This window comes from Gadus morhua, chromosome 16 (assembly GCF_902167405.1).
Source record: "Gadus morhua chromosome 16, gadMor3.0, whole genome shotgun sequence".
Classification (NCBI taxonomy): Eukaryota; Metazoa; Chordata; class Actinopteri; order Gadiformes; family Gadidae; genus Gadus; species Gadus morhua.
This window is the reverse complement of record NC_044063.1, coordinates 9,905,577-9,927,600: the sequence shown is the minus strand read 5'-3', so window position 1 is coordinate 9,927,600 and position 22,024 is coordinate 9,905,577. Positions and strand designations below refer to the sequence as shown.

At 45.7% G+C, this 22,024-nt stretch overlaps 1 protein-coding gene across 3 annotated transcripts in view; it reads right to left on the bottom strand.

The window, feature by feature from the left end:
* The window catches only part of stim1a (stromal interaction molecule 1a), a 28,833-nt gene that overhangs the window by 3,441 nt on the left and 3,368 nt on the right, over positions 1-22,024 (bottom strand). For all 3 annotated transcript variants that reach the window (XM_030380832.1, XM_030380833.1, XM_030380834.1), the window contains exons 3-11: positions 21,054-21,184; positions 18,767-18,881; positions 17,646-17,757; positions 16,631-16,746; positions 12,743-12,920; positions 7,161-7,338; positions 3,542-3,709; positions 3,349-3,449; positions 1,690-1,922 (exon numbers count right to left, since the gene is read on the bottom strand). In XM_030380832.1, coding sequence (XP_030236692.1) covers positions 1,690-1,922; positions 3,349-3,449; positions 3,542-3,709; positions 7,161-7,338; positions 12,743-12,920; positions 16,631-16,746; positions 17,646-17,757; positions 18,767-18,881; positions 21,054-21,184 — 1,332 coding nt within the window. The remainder of the gene's footprint in view (positions 1-1,689; positions 1,923-3,348; positions 3,450-3,541; positions 3,710-7,160; positions 7,339-12,742; positions 12,921-16,630; positions 16,747-17,645; positions 17,758-18,766; positions 18,882-21,053; positions 21,185-22,024) is intronic.

Here is a 22,024-nt window from a genome sequence, read left to right as displayed (position 1 = left end):
TGTGCTTAATTTGACTGAAATCCCATCACCTGCGTTTCACCCATTATTCCTACGATGAACATTGCAGGGTAATCAAAAAGATGGAACTTTGAATTAAACAAATGATATACCCCTTATTGGGTTCCACTTAATGCAGGGAATGTACAAAAAAAAAAAAAGTCATTGTGGGATTAGATAATCGAAAAGAAAAGTGTTATTACAGAATTAACGCCAAGAAAACGGAAAGGAAAGGGCCAACACATTGAAGTGCCCAGGGGGGGGGGACTGAAAGAGTAATCAGACACTTCCATCAGACCAAACACTGCTCCTTCTATTGTCGCTTGCCAATTGGTTGAAAACCTGCCCCCCATTTCAGCCAATCAGGAAGCAGAGCTCGGGCCATCTTTTATTTGAGACCAGAGCGAGCTCTGCCCACGACGTTCCTTTAGATATCTGGTTACTCTTTGTTCTTGGTTTGTGCAAGCAGGTAGCCGAGGTGATGGTTGTGGTGAGGGGGAGGTCAGATCAGATTATCGCCTCATAGCGAGCGTTTCCCGCTCAGCGGAGTCGATACAGGGTGGGGTCCAGTTCAACAATATATTTTAGGTGGTGGTGGTGGTAGTGGTGGTGGTCTCAAGCAGAGAGAAGGAGACATTTGTGTCGGAAGAGAAGCGGGGGAGCGATTTGTGGCGGTGCCAGGGACTTTGCAGCCCAGAATCGTTTCACAGGAGCTGCCCGCCTGACCCCGGGGGGCCGCAGGCGGCCAGCCCAGTGCTCTGGTGGCAGCCCGGTGGGGTCTACAGCGGGGGCCCACGACGGCAGGTGGAACCCAGGGGCCTGAGAGGTGGTGCGGGCAGAGGGGGAGGAGGAGAGGCGGGGCAGAGAAGGTGATAAGCTTCATCGAGGTGTGGTTCTTTAAAGAGACGTGATGGTACTCACTACTGTGGTGGGGGGGGGGTGGGGGGCTGAGCCGTGCTGCTGTAAGTCAAGTCCTCCTGAACCGGGGTCAAGCCCTGACCGGCAGCGCTCCCGTCACACCGCGTGTGTTGTGTGGATACTACCAACTATCAGGGTTACGTTTAGTAAGTAAGCTTTCCTTAGGAACTCATTACGGGCTGATTAGACGATCAGTGTGTGTTCTGCATTTTGGTTCATACATCTATAGAACTGGAGTGTGTTGTGGGGGTGTAGTCGTTATGGGGTGCACTTTTTGCCGATAGCAATTGCTCAGACACACAAACACTTCAAACACGCGAGCACAACGGGATCTCATTTAAAGCATGTATATTTCAGAATTTCATTTGCAAAAACGACAAGCATAAGACAGCATCATCGTGAGCACAGGACTTTGTATCGCATCACCTCGACTGAAGAGCCGAACACACAGGGTTTCCTTTATCCCGAACGTAACAACAAGTAAACACTCCACTGGAGATGTGTAAAAAAAAGTGTGACACAATTTCGAGAAATTACAGTTCACACATTACACACTGAACAAACATGATCTCCCCCCCCCCCCATCCCCACAGAGCAGCCCCTTTAGCAACGGGGAAGGGGAGGAGTACCAGCACATAGTGGACCACAACAAAAACACAAAACCCCCGGGTGGGAATCCTCAAGACGGCAGGTTTTTGGATTTCCCCTGGAGGTGCTTGGTGTTTTTGGTGAGTCTCCGGCTGAGCCCCAGTGACTCGCTGGAGGAACCCTTACATTGCAGGGTCCCGGGGGGCAGGATGTCCTCGTCCATGTCGTCCATGTCCTCCGACATGAGGAAGTGCTGGGGCGTGGCCCGGCCGCCCTGGAAGCTGGCGTCCAGGTTGAGCGCCGAGGCCAGCGTGGGCAGGCCCGGGTTGCTGACGATGGTGAACCCGGTGAGGATCTCTATCTGCTGCCAGCGGTGGAGCCTCTCCCGCAGGGCAGCCGTCACCTCGCCCAGCGCCTGCCTAAGACCAGGGAGGGGGAGGGGGGGAGAAGGAGGAGAGAGAATGAGGAGGAGGAGGAGGAGGAGGAGGAGGAGAAGGAGGAGAGAGAATGAGGAGAGAGAATGAGGAGGAGGAGGAGAGAGAATGAGGAGAGAGAATGAGGAGGAGGAGGAGGAGGAGGAGAGAGAATGAGGAGAGAGAATGAGGAGAGAGAATGAGGAGAGAGAATGAGGAGGAGGAGGAGGAGAGAGAATGAGGAGAGAGAATGAGGAGAGAGAATGAGGAGGAGGAGAGAATGAGGAGGAAGAGGAGAGAGAATGAGGAGGCGGAGGAGAGAATGAGGAGGCGGAGGAGAGAATGAGGAGGAGGAGGAGAGAATGAGGAGGAGGAGGAGAGAGAATGAGGAGGAGGAGAGAGAATGAGGAGGAGGAGGAGGAGGAGGAGGAGGAGAGAGAATGAGGAGAAGGAGAGAGAATGAGTCGAAGGAGGAGAGAATGAGAATGAGGAGGAGGAGGAGGAGGAGGAGGAGGAGGAGGAGGAGAGAGAATGAGGAGGAGGAGAGACAAAGAGGAGGAGGAGGAGAGAGAATGAGGAGAAGGAGGAGAGAATGAGGAGAAGGAGGAGAGAGAATGAGGAGGAGGAGGAAGAGGAGGAGGAGGAGGAGGAGGAGGAGGAGGAGGAGGAGGAGGAGGAGGAGGAGGAGAGAGAACAGGGGCATCAGCCTTGGTAAGTGGGTCATGTGTGAGTGGAGGAAGGCTGCGGTGAAACCACAAAGGAAGTGTGGATATCTTATATCGATAAGTTGCTGCAGAACAGAAACTGGTGGTGGGAACTTGCAGCCATGAGAGCACCTCCATTTTATTGACAGTTTAAAGTTAAAACTGTAAACTATAACTGTAAACAGATTAAACAATGTATTCTTTCATTGTACATTGAAACAGCCTTGTGGCCCAGCAGAAACAAATTGTATTCTCTGTCGAAACTAGGGCATGCCGCAAACACTAACTACTATGCTGAATTCATTTAAACTCATACGTCATGTGTTTTATCGTGTAGTGTCCGCTACCAGGGCTTCCCTGTCATAGACACATAAAAGATTGCCATTTAACTGATACAGCCTTCCATAAAACTAAACCAACCCCACCACACAAAACTTCCCTTTGATGCAAGGAGTGACCGGTAGCATTAGCACCGAATTTGACAAACAGAAACCCTTCCGGTACTGGGTGTTTGCCCCCCTGACTAGCCTGTACTATTGTAGAGTAAGAGGAAGAGCAAATGATGTTCAACACGATGTAACAGGTATGCAATCAGTACAAATAAATGTGACAGCGGCTCAAGCGATTACAATACCAGATTTTCTCATATCATCTTCTTTAAGTTGTATATACAACTTAAAGAAGTTGTCTAAGTATTTTATCAGTTAAAGTTCCAGGTGGAGGCTTACTTTGCTGACAGGATCTTGTGGTCCACGTCATCCAGAGAGGAGCTGTGGGCCACATGGAACGTCCCAAACAGAGTGTTCCTCTTCTTCTTGATCTTCTCAGCCTACAGAAGGCGACATTCCCAAAAATTCGTAAAAAATGCAGCACAGCTAAAACCAGAGACCTCTCTCTCTCTCTGTCACTCGGTGGACTTACTCCTTCTTTGGCGAGCAGCAGCTGTTTCTCTGCGTTCTGCTTCTTGATGTTGTAGTACTGCACCTCCACCTCATGGGTGAGCTGCAGCCACTTCTGCAGGGACTCTGGGGGCGACCAGCTCATCCTGGACTCCAGCTCCTTCTCCGCCTTCTTCAGAGCCATGCGGACCTACGCACACACACCCGAGGGAAGGTTCAGCCTTTAGCTCATTTGTAGCCTCTTATACCCAAAGGGGCTTCCAGTGGCCTCCATGTTTTAAACACGCGTCGTCAGGAAGCAGGTCGTGGGTCGGAGTGAGGCATCTGCTCATGGTGCCTACCGTGGCTGCACACAAGGGGGATCGAACACACTACCCTCCGCTTATGGAGTCCCAACACCCGGACCACCCTCTCTCAACAAGCTCAACACCGTTGAGGGACTTGACAGTGTGTTAACAGTGTGCTAACGATGTTGACGGTCCGCTTGATCGGATGCTAACCATATGTTAATACTAGAGCTGTCAGTTAAACGCGTTATTAACGGCGTTAACGCAAACCAAATTTAACGGCGTTAAATTTTTTAGCGCGCGATTAACGCAATTATTTTATTAAAAAAAATAAAAAAAAAAAATTTTTTTTTCTTTGGCTCAAAAAGAAGCAGTAGCCTGACTGCTATGTTCAAATGACATTTGTTCAAAGCAGTCGTTTAATTGCACTATAGGCTCTTTTTTTGTATCGTCCTGTTTTGATCAGTGTATATGCCAATGTTGTTATCAATAAAAAATCATTTGCACAAGGCAAGCCGATGCACTTCACCATGTTGATAAGAGAATTAAAATGAGAAGAATTATGGGACAAAAAAATCAAGGGATATTTAGCACAGAAAAATATTTCGCGATTAATTAGAGTTAACTATGACATTAATGCGATTAATCACGATTAAATATTTTAATCGCTTGACAGCTCTAGTTAATACACTTTGATTCAACAGGTTTTTGTGCTACTCTCTGATCAGCAACCACCCTGGGTACTAATGAAATTGTGATACGATTATTGTCCCAATGTCAACAAGGCAGTCATCATGCAACGGCAAGTCTGTCCAACTAAACTTGTGAATGACCTGTTCCAAACTCTCCCGAGTGACATGAGGAGGGAAACTGTTGAAGAATGTCAATTTAAATCTCAATGCTGCAGTGAAACTCTCAGGTAAAACAGTACCGCAGGCTATACCGTCACAATACTTCTCTGGCTAGCTCCCCTGCAGTGAAAATGAAAGCTGCATTGCTCCTTTTCACCTTAATGACATCCTCAAATTAGTTTTTAAATCAGGTGCAGTGCAAACATTGAACAGTTGATTGCCTGCAGCACACACAATCACGCCCAACTGCACTCAAAACAGTTGAGAGCCAAGAATATCTTCCTTTAGAAAAAAAGATTCATGACATACATAGCTGCTTCTATATAGTAGCCCTCAGCAGGGAGTGAAAAATGTATACATATTTCAGTTCATCTAGAATCCCCGCTAAGAAGGTACATAGGGACACAGGTGTCACTTGCCATAAATTAGTGTTTCGACAACAAGAGGTTAACGAGATAATCTAACAAGTGTCTGCTTCAGGTCAATTATTTTCAATCGTTAAAACCAACAGCTCCATATATTGATTCAATGACGTCTACGGTACCCCTAGAACGTAGCGTATTTTAATGTTACCACAACGATAATAAAAAGGTCAAAAATGTTGATCTTTAATTAGGCATTAAAAACGTCAAAAACAATGTTGATCTTTAATTAGGCATGGCTTCTAATTGTAGGAAAGATGGACGCTTCAATAAGGGCATTGCTAGCACAAACAGTGCAACAGTACAAACAAATACTCAAGTATGAGTTGATATGTCATCTAAGGACAACGCACACCCCAAAATAGGCTGTTCCAATTGAGACCACATTAAAATTCCTCCATTTCCTCTAAATACTGTTGAATTGGTCATTCATGCGCACACTCTAGCCGGAGTGGTTCGCCGGGTTGGAGTTCATTCACATTCCTCTAAAACTGACGAGCAGAGAGCATAGTGCATTGGTCACTGTTAGGTCGTGCCGGACAGATAGATCACAATAATACATGTGTCCAACATCGCTATAAACTCGAAACGACCGGCCAGTTTCCAGAGGCCTTTCAAGAAGGCGTGAACAATGACTGTATCCTGTCTTCAAAATAGTATGTGGGGAAAAAAACCTCAAACCTTCCTTAAAGGGGAAAGGTCAGGCTCACTTTTTACTAAAATAACCGATCGTGAATAGCAAGAGCTACTACATTATAAAATAGACGGTTCCCCTTTAACTGTGTACCAGGTGGAAGCGGCGCTGTAGGTGATGTCGGGTTCATTGTGGTAGTCCGTGAAAACCGAGCTCCATGCAACACATGTTGCCAGGCTGCCAATGTGGGCAGCACCCTCACTTCCTTTCCCTGCCAGTTCCCTAATAGACAAAGAGTTGAGTGGGCGTGTTATGCAACGTCCCATCTGAGAAAAAGCCTAAACCTGCTGTACGAATGACCCAGGCCGGAGAGACATATGCCGCACAGCCCAGCAGAGAGAGACACAGAATATACTTGCTTCAAGACGAGATGGTTAGCCCCGTGGTCTCTTCACTAGACGACACCTCCTCCCCACACCTCGACAAACACACGATGTAGCTTTCCGTTTAGAGAAAGCAGACGTCTCTTCCTGTCACTATCCCCCGCTATCATGATAAGGAACCAGGGCGTAACAGCACGGCGGCAGGGCCGACCAGAAGCGGTACCTGGTAGTGCTGGGCGATTGATCAAATTTTGGTCTTGATTTCGGTTTTAGCGTCAAACAATCACAAAACTAATATAATCGAGTTTTCGATTATTATTATTTTATCTTTAATCAAATGTTTTATAGAAAGTGTATATGAGCTGGATACATATCTGTACATTAAATTAAATTTGAAGATTTTCTATTTAACCATTTTGTGTATTTTTTTAAGGCGAAATTTCTAAATTCTTAGGATTCGGATGCACCCTTTGTAACTAAGTATATACTATTTCTCTTCAGTGTCTACTACTTGACCATTAATGTAGTACGTTCTACAGCTTTGCGTAGAACTCCTCCGAACACTTCCGAACACCACCGAAACGCCACCGGATGTTTGGAGATTACGTATTTCCCCTCTGTGTGCTACACATCAGATGCCGGCAAAATTAAAGTCGCCTGTGATAATTGACCCTAGCTGGAGTCGCTGCTGGTGGTGCCGGGTCAGCCATCTAGATTATTTTTTCTTCTTCTTCGGTTACCAGACTCCGGCTAAATTGTGGGATAGCGAAGTGACCTACCGTTGTATACTGTGGCGGTAGTACGCATTCGGAAACTTTTTGCCTGCTGCACATGCGTACTGAGCATTCGGGAGCGCTATATTTGTGACGTACAACAAAATGGCTACTATATAGCAGTCAAGTATGAGTATTCAGAGGCAGCCAAAGTGTTTATGGGAGAGACATTTTGGGCTGAATAAATACGTCATGTTTTCAAACTCAAAAATAATCGTTTGAATACTCGTGATTTTAACCAAAATAACCGTGATTATGATCTTTTGTTCCATACTCGAGCAGCCCTAGTACCTGGTCCAGCTCCTCCTCTGCGTACTTCTGGCGGCTCAGCTCGTTCTCGGTGCCCTCCCTGAGCCCCTTGAGCCGCTGGGCCTCCTGCTTGGCCGAGTTGATCTCGTCCCTCAGCTTCTGCTCCAGGTTCACCTTCTCCACCTCCACCGTGCGGTGCTCCTCCTGGGCGATCTGCAGCCTGGGGGGGGGGGGGACAGACATCGGTCCGGTCGGTAACTCCCACAGTCTTGTATAAAATCGAAACTCTCCCGCTCTCTCTGTTACTCTCTATCTCTCTCTATGGATCATAGGGGTTGGTGAATCCGTTTCCTAGATATTTCTAACATAAATCTCTCTGCGATTGTTCTACTTGTCAAGGTACAAAAAAAAAAAAACACGTCATGAATTGCCACGATTAATACTGTTAAAACTAAATAAGCTGGTAACCGATCAGTAACTCCCAGAGTCCTGTACAAAATCGAAACTCTCCCGCTCTCACTTTCTCTCTCTCCCTCTAAAAAACATTACGTGGTTAATGAATAAAAAGCTGTTGAATAAGGCGTGATTAAAATCAAAAAGGTTTTGTTGAATAGGTTTTGGATGAGGATAAACCACTCTGGATCATAGGGGTTGGTGAATCAGTTTCCTGGTTATTTCTCACATAAATCTCTCAGCGCTGGTTCTACTTGTCCAGGTGCCAAAAAACGTCATGAATTGCTACAATTAATACTTTGTTAAAACTGAGGAAGCGGAACCGATAACTTTGCATAAAGTAAGCTTCCACATAAAAAAATAGTGATTTACAGTAATAGAAGGCAATTTAAAACGCAAACAAGTTCCGAGTTGTCCTGCTCTATAACCAGCTGGGACACGCAAGACAGCAACATGGAATCAAAGAGTCATGCATTAGAAAGGCACCGCAGGAAACAATAGCTAACGTGTAGAAGGCAAAGAGCACTGGACCAGTTCCAGGAAGCGGCCTGAACCCAGGAAGGAGGACATGAAGACACAGCTCTCAGCCAACTCAGGTGAACCTGAGTCCTGTACCACTCAGTATCAGGTGAACCCGAGTCCTGAACCACTCAGTATCAGGTGAACCAGAGTCCTGAACCACTCAGTATCAGGTGAACCCGAGTCCTGAACCACTCAGTATCAGGTGAACCAGAGTCCTGAACCACTCAGTATCAGGTGAACCTGAGTCCTGAACCACTCAGTATCAGGTGAACCTGAGTCCTGAACCACTCAGTATCAGGTGAACCTGAGTCCTGAACCACTCAGTATCAGGTGAACCCGAGTCCTGAACCAATCAGTATCAGGTGAACCCGAGTCCTGAACCACTCAGTATCAGGTGAACCCGAGTCCTGAACCACTCAGTATCAGGTGAACCCGAGTCCTGAACCACTCAGTATCAGCTGAACCTGAGTCCTGAACCACTCAGTATCAGGTGAACCTGAGTCCTGAACCACTCAATATCAGGTGAACCTGAGTCCTGAACTACTCAGTATCAGGTGGTCCGGTAGTAGCATATTTAAACCAGCCAGTATCTCGGGCACTATAGTAACATATTTAAACCAGCCAGTATCTCGGGCACTATAGTAACATATTTAAACCAGCCAGTATCTCGGGCACTATAGTAACATATTTAGAGCAGCCAGTATCTGGGGTACTATAGTAACATATTCAAAGTAAAAATATGTTACTTCAGGACCACCAGATACTGCCTGTTTTGAATTTCAAACCAGGCAGTATCCGTTGGTCCTGTAGTAACATATTTTAACCAGGCAGTATCTGGGGTATTATGGGAACATATTTAAACCAGACAGTATCTGGGGTACTATAGGAACATATTTAAACCAGGCAGTATCTCACAGCCTCTATCAAAAATATCTGGTGTTAGTACATGCTACACTTGAACCTCTTAAGGCGCAATATTGCGCCATCTTAAGAGTGAGATCTTAATATCCCAAGATTGAGATGGAGACACGAGACGTTAATAAAAACTAATAAACTGCTAACAAAAATAAATAAATCCCGGCAAAAAGTGGTATCTTGTTCATTGTGTTCAAATGCAGTTTACACTAAAATATACCTCAGGCCCTGTGAATAGTGGGGAATAGCCCCACTATTCGCTTTGCCTTAGGCTAATGATTGTTAAGTAGTCAGGGCCATCTTTCCCCCAAGGTAATCTAGATAACCCAAGGAAACAAACATACATAACGGAGTCAAGTACTTCTTAACCACCTGAAATAGTTACATAAAATATATCAATGTCTACAGATCTTGTCTAAGGGTGAAAACCACTAGTCTGTGCAAATTAAAGTAAATGTTTTCAGAAGCAGAGCTCAGCAAAATAGAGACAAAGTAGAGCAGTGTTGTGTCTTAGTCACCGGGGAGATGGGCTCTGGTTCCCGTTATGCTGACAACAGGACTATAGTGAGCAGGGCAGTGCGCACAGGCCTGCTGTAAGATGATCCAAGCGGCTTGCTATGGAAAATGTGGCATGAGGACAGTCCTGCAAACGCTCCCAACTCTGACCTCTGCCATTCTCCAGCTAAAGACTTGAAAAGCTCTCAAAGGGCCACAACGGCGAGCTCGGCGAAAAGAACAGCACTGAATGGCAGGTTTCACGTTACTCAATGTCCTTCTGCACAGTTTATGACCCACAGCATCACTGGCTGTCATTCATCCACCGCGTTCCCTGAACACACGACTGCCAATACATGTAAAGAAGCACATGTATGCAACGGACAGTTAAGATGGTGCATGCCGTCTCCCTCTCTCTGGCTCTCTCACTCTCTCTGACGGTCTCAATGTCCCCTGTTGTATCACTCTCTGGCCGTTTTAACTCTCTCTGGCCGTCTCACTCTCGCTGGCCGTTTTAACTCTCTCTGGCCGTCTCACTCTCTCTGGCGGTCTCACTCCCTTCAGATGTATTCCCCTCTGCAGCAGTCTCACTCTCTGCAGCCGTCGCACTGTCTCTGGCTGGCTTCCTCCCTCCGGACCTCTCACTCTCTCTGGCGGCAGGTCATAGCTGCAGGGTGAATTAGCACCGGAAGGTGACATGCTGGGTGAGTCACGGCAACACTCGGTAGTGCTGGAAAGAAAAGGCACCAAAGGGAACTACAGTTTCCCTCAGGCCCCCCCCCTCCTCCTCCTCCCACCCCCTGGGCCAGGCCACCCGATACGGACACACAATCGACTTGAAGGCCTGGAAAGAGAACAGCTGGCGGCATAGATCAGGAAGAAAGACCTGGCCACAGACAGAGGACAAGCCCTGTCTCAAACACATTGTAAACAGACCAATAGGACGGAGTACCCCCCGCACGCGCACACACACACACACACACACACACACACACACACACACACACACACACACACACACACACACACACACACACACACTTGCACAAACAGACACAGTCGCCTGAGAGAGAAATGCCAGCTACTGTTCCACTCAATGGTATACATAATGTCAAGTGTGGTGTCATTTACAACATTTTTGGACCAACCCAAACTTCAGGCTTCAAAGTCCGGCCTTGTATTCTTAAATGTGTGGACCTGATCCATCACTGACACGGGAAAATGGCCCATGTATAGTATACACTGGATGCGTTAATCCATCCGCCATTTCAAAATACGATGATTCATGTATAATTAGTCAAACAATGGTCAGATAAAGGTCATGTGACACACCACAATGACCATCTGCAGGTTGGATAGAAGAGAGTGCATGTCCCGGTTAGGGCATCAAGAGCCATTCAGAAGCACATCAGGAGGGGGTTGTGAGGACCACATGGTCCACAGACCACAAAGCAGGCCTTTCAACGCAATATGAGAGAAAGGAAGGATCATTGGATGATGAGTGTTGTTCATCAGCAAGAATACAAATGTCCGAAGCAACCTCGCGTCTGTTGTTGTTATTGATAAAACTGAAATGAACACCACAAAATCTGGTTGAAACTCAATATGACCATGTGCCAGAGACTGAAGCAAAAGGATCCATTAGGATGAATAAAAAACATAAATCATCGCAGTGAATTAAAAAGCTATTGTGGCAACATAATACACCCGAGTTTTGATGAATGACAGCATGTGTGTGTGTTCGTGTGATTAGAGTATGTGTGTGTGTGTGTGTGAATCCACACTTTGGCCGAAGATGCTGATAATAATCACTATATACTATTGCGCAAAATGAATGTCTGGCCGTCAAAACCGCATTAACCAGCAGCAGTGTCTGATGTGACACTCTTGTGACACTGTGTTGTTTTGTCATATTGAACTATGCTTTTAAAAACAAAAACTCCTTCTGTTTCAATGTGTGTTGGAGAAGAAAGTGGCAGAAATAAAAGGTTTGTGTGTGTGTGCATTGGTGTGAGTCGGAGGGCAAGAAAACATACTTTCGTGTTTCTCTTCCCAACAGTGTCTGAAGTTCCCCATTCATACCTAGTGTAGGACCAATGATTTGCATTGACGTTGGTCAAGGGCCCAATATAAAAAACAAACTCCCAGATGAAGTCAATTGAGATCATACATTAACATTACACTGAGTAGAGTGAGAGTGCCTTTCTAGGACAGTGAATTTGTTCATCTGGTTCAGTATACGTGTCCCCCCAGGAACAGAATCCTGGATGGTTGCGATAAACTACAAACAACGATGTTGTGCGTCGTGTTGACAAATCGCTGGGGCATGGCTTCGTTAGGCTGGTTTGTTTGGGCTGTTCATTAAAATGAGGCGAGTCAGGGTTCAGGGACGTGCTGCAAAAGTTTGTCTCGTTGGGCCGAGTGCCCGCCACACACTGCGGCGACCCAAGCCCAATGCAGTGCTTTGGTCCAAGGCTGACATTTGTCTGCCAATTCCATTAAGTTTGATGTGTATCGGTGATGCTAGCCTAGCACTGTCCTCCAGCACCTGGGCTGAAGGACTATCTGGAACGCATAGACCCCAACCAAAGCCTTGTTTTCAGGTTTCAAGGTGCCTTTAAAGTGAATTGATTAAATTGCTCTAGAGAACAATTATAATAATAACTGCCTCCACATAAAACAATACACTTTCTCATTTATCGATCAGTATGCAAGTTTTTCAATACACTGTTGTCAGATGAGATCGGCTGGTTCAATTGGGCCGCTAGACAAGACAAGATTTTAAAATCACCACATCTTGGATGCATGGAAACGCCATCTCAATAGGATCAAGAAAACGTGGTACGTTTTCATGAAGAAATTACATAAGCTTGCCTGCCATTAGTCTAGTATTACATAACCTCAGCCTGCATTGCATAAATAATTGCGATAATGCAGCTAACAGAATTATACCAAAGCTGTACTCCATGAGATGCAGGCAGCATCTATATCTATCTATCTATCTATCTATCTATCTATCTATCTATCTATCTATCTATCTATCTATCTATCTATCTATCTATCTATCTATCTATCTATCACACAGGGTTCAAGTCAACAGAAAGGAAGTGAAGCTGTTCTGTGGTCGGCCTCAGTGGTCTCAGCGCCACGATCAATCCTGTGTTTGCACGTACTAGGAAAGGTGCAGCCCCGTCAGCCTGACTGAGCGTGGTGTGTGGACGACCACAGGCGCTCCTTACTTCTGCTGCAGGTCGTGGAGGCTCTGTTCAGCCCTCTGCAGGCCCTCCAGGTCCGTCATCATCTTCTTCATGTGGTCCTTGGAGTAGCGGTTCTGGATGAAGGCAAACCAGCAGCCGCCCATGCCGATCACTATGGAAACCACCAGCATGAAGTCCTTCAGGTGGTTGTGCCTGTTCACTGGGATGGGGGGGGGGGGGGGGGGGGGGGGATAAAGGGTGTGTTAGTTTAGTATGACACCGTAGAGCACAGCTTCTTCCTTATGTGGCATGATCGCTAGAAATGTGGACGTAAATTAGCCAGCGGAGTGTGGACATAACTTAAGTCACAGAAGCTACGCACACCAGGAAGGTCACTGACGAGTTTGGGGCTCCACCAGATTCCAGCTCAGCGGTGCGTCTATTTCAGGGGCCGGTGGCTGCTAATGATCAACAGCCCGTTAATGACCAGCGGACAGGAAGTGAGCGGGACACGGGGAGGGAAGGTGGAGAACACAAGCCCGACTTTGCCGTCCCGCGTGTCCTCTGAGCAGCTGTGGAATGAGGGGCCAGTGTCCCCCTGTCATAATGTCACCAGGAAGGGACTCACGGTTGCTCAATTCCTCACGCTCCCAGCCAGCCAGGCAGCAGCCAAACCCGTTTAGAACCAGTCTCCACCGCAGCCTCATACAGTTCACTCAAAAAACATACTCCATTCACAGAAAACTGATTATACATTTAAACAAATCGGATGTTGCTGTGTCGAAATAATTGCATCTCTATCACAGTGCGGATGCGTTACGCATGCAGGCCTCACAACAGGGTACTCTGACGTTTCCGGTGGGCATTTAAACGGTTTGTGGTGAAGAATAGGTGGCCCGTAGCAATAGTACAGACGAAACCTTGATGCTTCGAATGGTCCGGAGAGACCATTTACTCGGAAAGAGTAAATGTTATGATCCCTCTCAATTCAAGCTTTTAGCACAAGAGTGCAGCCAAACGTCTTCATTTGTGGCTGTCAAACTAGACATCTTGGCACCGACCTTGACTTCATACTTCTCTCCAGTATATTAAAGTATATGAAAGGACTCTCTGAAGGAAGAGTAACACAAGGAGTGACCAAGCACAGTTGGTTGCTTTGAAGGCCAACCGTTAAAACTAAACATTATGTCTCTGCAAGTGTGCTGGAATGTCACTAGCTCGGTGGTCCAGGGGCCGTTGTTTAGATCAGTATTCATTTCCATAGTATTTACATCAGCAACAAACAGCAAATCACAGTACAAATTGGTGAAAGCAGCAGGAGTGAGCCATGGGCTGGACTGAGCCATGCTCTGAAGATGGTGGGTCTGGATTCAGCTTCTCCTTTAGATCTTGTAAAGGAGCACAGTGGGGAGACAACCGCAGATTCATGGCAGTAGGAGAACTTCAGAGACATTTTCTCTAAACATTCCAACACAATCTAGAGGAGAAAGACACTCTCCCTTTCATGTAAAAATGCCTAGTGCATCTTTAGCAAGTGCATTTTGAAAGCTACATGCTAGCCGGCCCTCTACCGTTTTATTTCAGTTGCAATGCACATACTTTGTTCCCTCATAAACACTGCATGGCTGTCCCTTGGAAATGCCCTGTAGACAGCCTGAACTGACGTCTAATTAACCATCACAGACAAAAACAATGCGTTTGTGTTCCTCTGTGTGTGGTGAACGGCTCAATTAGTTGTTAAAGAAAACCAAATCAAAAGGCACCCAGCTTGGCATTGCTCTTAACCATTACACAAGTGTCCACTTCTGGGGGACATTAGCATACATCCATTGTGAGAAGTGTCTTAACATGCTGTTGCTATGCCCAGTCAGCCCATTAGACAGCTGAAGGGCAGCTCCCTGCATGTGAAGGGCTGTCAAAGCCAGACTTTCCTCTTAAATGGCTGCTCTGGCAAGCACCCTTAAACAAAAGGACCCATGCCATTTCTAGGACACTAAACACACTTCCGTTGATGAGACACGATCTTCTGAATGTCTAGGCTTATAATGCGTGATTCATGTACTTACACCCTTGTTGTCATGATTGATTAAAAAAAAATGGATCCTGCTACCTTAACACAATGCTAGCCAAACAAACCGTGCCCAATTCCCTATCTTGCCTCGTTATCCGGGGAAAAAACAATCCCCCCCATTATTTCTGAATCACTACATTGGCTTTGCACAAACATGCCCCGGCACATGAGGGGGTGCCAGGGAGAGGAGCAGTGGAGCGGCGGGCTCAGGAGGGGAGAAACCTGACCGTTCACATTCTTCCGCGGCAGTGAGGAGACAAGGCGCAGAGAGGTGTGTCCAGAATAGAAATCAACCCGCCACTCCACTTCCTGGAGTTTAGAGCGCGAGCCTCTTGAGCTAGCGCCTGAGCTACAGGTGGAAGTGCAGAACTTTTTTTTTTTTTAACCACATAGCATTTGTTTTTTGATGCAGTGCAGGCCGCATTTCAACCATTTCCGACAGCAGAAATCTTTTTTTTTTTATCGCAACCATTATCCCAGTAAACATCTCTACTGGGAGCCACCACTGTACATGGCCTTTCAGACTCTTCTGACTTGCTTTCAATTCATTAGTTCCCTTGGGCTTAGGAGGAGCAAGCTGTATTTATTTTTTCAGATAGAAATTTTCAAAAGTGTAATTCGAGAAATAATAATGACCTGGCCAATTCCTATTGTGTTTGACTTCAAAAGGAACCATCCATTGAATAGATTCCAGTGTGCGTGACCTTTTCCCCATATGCTCATACACATTGGAGCGGGATCAGAAGGCTTGTGGACTAGGTTTTGTACTGCATCAGAAAAGCACACAGGTCTTGGTTTTACTGGCACAAAGGCTGTTATGAAACCAATGTACAAATTGGAGGAGCTATTTAGTTAAGTTAGTGTTTTCTTTTTGGGTGGCCATTTTTTCCAGAGTCAGTCAGCAAGTTAAAACTGACTTCAAAATGCTTGTTGCAAATATAGGATATTTATACATGATGACACAGGAAATGGTTTGCTTGCATACTACCAAATACAATGTTACAATACTGTTTATAGTACACATTCAATTAGTAGAAGGACACACACACACACACACACACACACACACACACACACACACACACACACACACACACACACACACACACACACACACACACACACACACACACACACACACACACACACACACACACTTTGTAAAGCGGTTTGAGCTCACTGCCATAACCGCAGTCGTTCAGGTGGTTCAGGTTTGTCGTTCTTTAGTCTCTTATCGTTTGATACATATCTTGTCAAGTGTCATGGCATGATTGTGTTCACCACAAACGTCCTCAGGGAGGACAGTATATAAATAAATCTGAATCTAAATAGATCCTATCTATTCTAACATAACTAGCGCCGTGCTACATATTACCAATTGAAATTTCTATAGAATTAGCGTACATTAAGTCGACAACATCAAACTTTCGCTCTCCCCCGCCTGTACAACTCATATGGTTTGCAGTGCACCAGTTTTGGCAGAGCAACTGTTCAACAAAGAACCCCTTTGTGCAGCGCCGTACAAGAGGGAGGGTCATATTTGGTCTTTCATTTAACAGTCAGCCATCCATCAGCCAAAGACCTTCGAAACCTGTCAGAAGTTGCTCAGAGTTAACCGTATTCCACCCTGCCCTCGCCAGGCATTACAGTAACAGCAAGAGACGATCGTCTAAATCATCCATTCCCATATCCATAGGATGCAGGCAAGTATCTAGTAAGTAGTTTGGACTGTTATTGAAATATTTATTCGTGTCCGCCCTGAGAGGGCCAGGATTAGGGGGGGGGGGTGTGTGTGTGTGTGTGTGTGTGTGTGTGTGTGTGTGTGTGTGTGTGTGTGTGTGTGTGTCATGTAAACTCACTGAGAGGGGCTCCAAAGAGGACGGTATCAAGGGATTTGAGCTGCAGCTTCTGCACATGGCTGCGGTCCAGCATCTTCAGAACAGCCAGGGTCAGAGTGGCATTCTTCACCGCTAATCTGGGAAAGCAATAAAAGAAGGTGACATTTTAAATGCTTTGACACTTGAAAAACGCAGACCCCTTTTTTACTATGAGGATTTTCTTATTTCAATTGACGCACTTGACCACACTTTTTCACAATTATATTCAAGTACCAAATTTATTTTTGGCTTGTAGTCATATTTTTAGGTCTAATTTCCTCCATCTTATATTCAAAGTACAAGTAAAAGTTGCATTCATTATTGTTCCACGTGACATCTGCAGCCAAGTAGACTCACACCATGACCTGAATGACCAATGTCATATCTCATGTTCCTGGGGCTTTCTGAGGCAGTGGAAAGGGGCTTATAGAGTGAAGCCAGGCCTGTGATGCCCCGGGTTAACAGCCCGGCCCAACACACCACAGCGCACCCCTCTAGGCTTCCATTCAGCCAAATGGAACCAGTGACCTCAACACTTCCTGTGCTAGATACCATCCAGTTCATGTGGTTGTAAACGCCTTACAACTCATATTCATGATAAAAACGTACGTAGTACCAAGCAAGTATGGGTCAAGATTGCGTATGCTTAAAAAAAACAAGTATTTATTCTTCTATAACCTTAAATTAATTTGTAGCAAAAGCATTTTAAAGTATTTGTTATTATAAAATGTGTAGCTATTCTACTGCTAAAACTCATCAGCAGATTTGCTAAATAAATAATTGCAGCAAAGAGTCAGTTGTTTTTATTACTATGCATTTCCTTTTGAATGGAATGCTGGGCTTCGTAGTTTTATGAACGACCTGCACAGACGGGCAATACTAACCTAGACTATTCCATCGGTAGCACATTGAATTGAAAAGCAGTGGAGTTTGCAGATTTTATACACAAATTGAACAATGTCATATATACAAACAACACCTGTATTACAAGACTTACCTTGGCATGACGCTGCCATTAAATTGCATCTTGCGAAATACTTCCACATACTGCGGCAGTTCCACGCATGTGATCAACCATTCCACCACTTCATCCAAAGTCCAGTTGTACACTGCAAGACATCAACATACATAATGGCTTTAGAAAAAGGGGGTTGGGGACAGTTCAACACAATGCTATGGAAACGGTACTGCACTCCAGCACACATCATCACATACAAACCAATCTGTGAACCGACTCAATAGTTTAAAAGCATAGCAGAGTTTAAAGCTCACTCAAATAAGGACACCAGCTACATAAGCCGTGGTATCAGCCTAACATAACAGATTACCACTGAATGCCATAAATATGAATCACTATGTGGAGCAGTCAGCAGCACGCAGGCAGTGGTGGAACAACAACCGTGTTTGCTCTCCTGGTTTTATACACTGCAAGCTGTAAGAGCCGGCCAGCCCGTAGCCTTGATCAGGAAATCCCTCCGAGTCCTGACAAGCTGCTGCAATGCAGAGCAACACGGCCTTCACAACTACAGGGGGGGTCTTGCAGGGGAACTGGAGGGAAAACCAGCGCTGGCATTAATTTAGGGTCGGGGGGGGAAACACAGCGGAGTATACTCAGACTCCACTCTGACAGAGCAGTTTCGATAAGCAGCAAGCGAAACAGGAGGGGTATGTGATGTGTCGTGTTGTCTAGGAGTGTGTGCATTGTGTTGACAGGTTCAATGAAGCCCTGCCCGAGCCGAGAGAGCGCTGGGGATAAGACGCACGCAGATAGGTTTCCTGCCTACCACCGGCGTGTTTTTTAGCTGTTGCTAGCTGATACACCACTTTGCTGTTGTGCGAGTGGGACGATTATATAAAAGCGGGCTCCAAAGCATAGACAACATCAGCCTTTCGAGAAACATTGCAGAACTTCAGGGTGGGTGTTCTCCGAAGCCCGCGGCGCCGCATTGAGTTGGTTAGCGTCTGGGAGGTGTTTAAAAGCACAATAGAAAAACAGTGCGGGCTTTAAAACATCAAACACATGGGCTGAGCCTGAGCACATCAAAGTGAGAGGCAGCCCTGCAGAGAGCAGGGAGGCAGTGAGCCGATGGCGGCACCAGTGTCTCGGTGGGACGGTACCTTCTGAGCCCTTCCACGTCTTCCACAGGTCCTCCACGCTGATGAACTGGTCGTCCCCGTGGAAGGTGTTGTGCTTGGCCTTCGGGTCATGGTAGTTGAGGTCCTCCCGAAGGAACTGTGAGGGGGGTTGGGAGAGAGGGGTGGGGTGGACAGGAAGCGGAGGAATGAGGGCGCACTCACACTAGGCCATCTGTACCGTGCCCAAGTCCGTGTCACACCTGTACCGTGCTCAAGACTAGATCGTTTGGCTGGTGTGAGCACGCCAACCGTACAGTTCAATTCCGTGGCCTGAGCACACACTCATATGCTAATGAGCCGACACGCGCACACGCACGGCTACGCAACCTGAGCTGGATGACGTATAGTCCGATGGGGCCCTTCTTTCCCATTAAACAATAAACAATCCATGACGGCAATGACGGCAAGCGGTTCACGTTGGTTGGTGCGATAGGGAAGTTGAGTTTTTGATCACGCTTTGGCGCCGAACGTGACGCCATCCCTTTCGTTCCCAAGCCTGAGGCTATCTGCATCCCTCGAATAGCATGGCAGGGTTGCCATGACAACACTGTCTCCTATCCATGTCCTGGGGAAAGCTGGTTTGCGGCGATCAGCCAAAAAGGGATGAATAAAGATGACTGAAATGATTGTAAACCTAGACATATACGTCTCACACACACTCTGATTTGAACACAGGGACTCGGTGTTTTTGAATAGAATGTGGCCATTTGTTGGTCGTTGATACAGCGAGCCCTAACCCTATACATTAAATGGGACAATAATGTTTGAGCCTCTTGTGGATCCTGCACAAATAGAAGTCTAAGTGGTCTGTGTGGACATGCCCGTCAGAAAACGAGGGTCATAAAAACAGTATAAATAGCTTAACCGTCTAGGACTGGTGCTTACCCATGTATAATGAGGACATCCGGGCGTGTCTAGTAATGCCTCGGTCTGAATTGCGTCACAGCCGTGGTGACGTGACTCAAGGCTGCTGATAACAAAGCTCTTGCCCCGGTCTCAAATTTATTGAATAGGATGACTCACGTGAACTCAAGTAGTAAGGGAGTTATTCATTTTCCAGCAATCTTGTTTCTAAAGGCTAGAGGAGTGGACGAACTGATAGCGGAATGATTTGAAAAGTATTCCCGTTTGTATTTTTTTTATAACCCCTCTCCAGGGGTTATTTTTTATAACCCCTGTCCTACAATACTATGGGGTAGGACAGAGGTTGTAGAAAATGTACCCATCAAATGTGTACATTTGACGTGATTATTAACGATAATAAATTGTTTTTTCCTTATTGGATAATATAAGCCTAATGTTCTTCTTAAGTTAATGATTAGATAGACACCCATTAGCCTCTAAGAGTGGTTAGAACCCCTGACACATAATTTAACCTGGCTACTCCAAAGGCAACAGGAAACTAGACGGAAATCACAACCTACATTATTCAACAGGCAGAGAGCATTGTCTTTAAGAGCTACTTGGCATTGTGGGCCTTCCATGTCAGTGATCACCGCCAAATAGCAACATGTGTGTGAGTAACATTGCACTTGAGGGTTATCTAGAAGTCTAGTGGGTCATTGAATGTGCACAAAGGGTTGAGATTGGAGAGCAAAGGGCCTTCTTCCTCTGTCTTCCAAAGGGTCTAGAAGGAACCCGAACAGGCACAAGGTCTCTCAGCTGCTACTGGGAGTGACACAGTAGAGCTGAGCTCCAATTGAAAGGGACAGCAGCAGACCGCCTGCAAAGGTTTACATGGCAGCACAATGGGATGTATAGCACATGCTGTAAAAGTAATGACTGGTTTTGTTAAAGATAAAGTTTGTGAAGTTAAATCCAAGTTCATTTCGTTTTAGAGTTTGTGAAGTTTGGTTCACACTAAGCTGTATGATGTATTAGATGCCACTGAAAATATTGTAGATGTACTGTAATTGTTTCATAAGAAAATGAAGGGACTTGTATGGTAGAAACACCATGAGGTTGGTAACACACTGGCCTGGATCAGTCGACAGAGGCCACTAAACAATGCAGAGGAAGTTAATTGTTGACTACCAAAGGAATAACTCAATCAGGACAGCGCTGAAGCAAGTGTAGGATAATGGTCCACTTCCTGTGGGACATTCACATGGCTATACATTACAAACCTTGTTCATCGTGCTTAGTGATGGCCTCAGGTGAACAACGATTGCAGTCATATCAATGACTTTCTACATTTTTATTATGATCTGTAAACGGCCGCTGTTGCTCCAACCCGAACACATGATGAAGAGCCTTGCTAGCCACTCACCCCGTCCGTCTCCAGCACATCCACGTTCCCGTTTGCGTCATCGTCCATCTGCTTGTGGATGCTCCGGATGGCTTCGAAGCTCAGGGCGGCGTTCTCTTCATGGCAAATGAGCGGATCGATGCGGCACAGTTCTGTTGGAAGATACAAAATCATAAAACTTTTTTTTTCGGAACACACACACACAGCTGATGAAAGATGAGTCCTTAAAGATTTGGTAATGTCTCGCCATTTAAAGATTGGTCAGTTAATATTCTCTACCAATTCTGGAGTAATAAAAATGTTTAACCTTGTTAAAGTTAAGATCCCCAAAAGAAAATGCACTATTTTGGATATTAGGCTTGAGATGGAAGAGGCTATTTCACAATGGAACGTCCCTGGGTGAAAGCAATTACTTGACAGACACTAATTGGACACAGCAGCTGAAATAAAGTGCACAAATCAATCAGTTTAAGGATCGTTGCTGCTGAAGCAAGATCAGGTTACATTCAGATCCATGTTATCAGAAGAGGAAGGTAGAAATTAGACCTGGTGTGTGTATTCTAACCAAGAAAGTACTTGAATCATGGTGTCGTTTTACACCATTTGATATTTTGACATTATATGTTCTTGCAAGCAGCATCAAAGATTGAAAACGATAGATTCATATCACATTAAAACATGCATAGTGAGGTGTACAGAATAGATAAGAGGCCGTAAGAAAGATGTGAGACATTTAGGCTTAAAGAACCACACCTTTGTCATCAGATTACTCACTTGCATTCAACTGTTGCTTTACAATGTCTGAAATATGCGAGTTTCTAAATGGCAAACCTTTCCCACTTTTGAAAAATTTCAACAAAGTATATAATGGGTTTTTCCCGGCTGTCGTCAATTCTGAACTGATTCTTTCTTTTTGAAAAAAGAGGACGTAGGGAAACAGGAAGATTGATTTGATGGTGGGCACAATTATCTAGTCTGTTTGTTTGGATAAA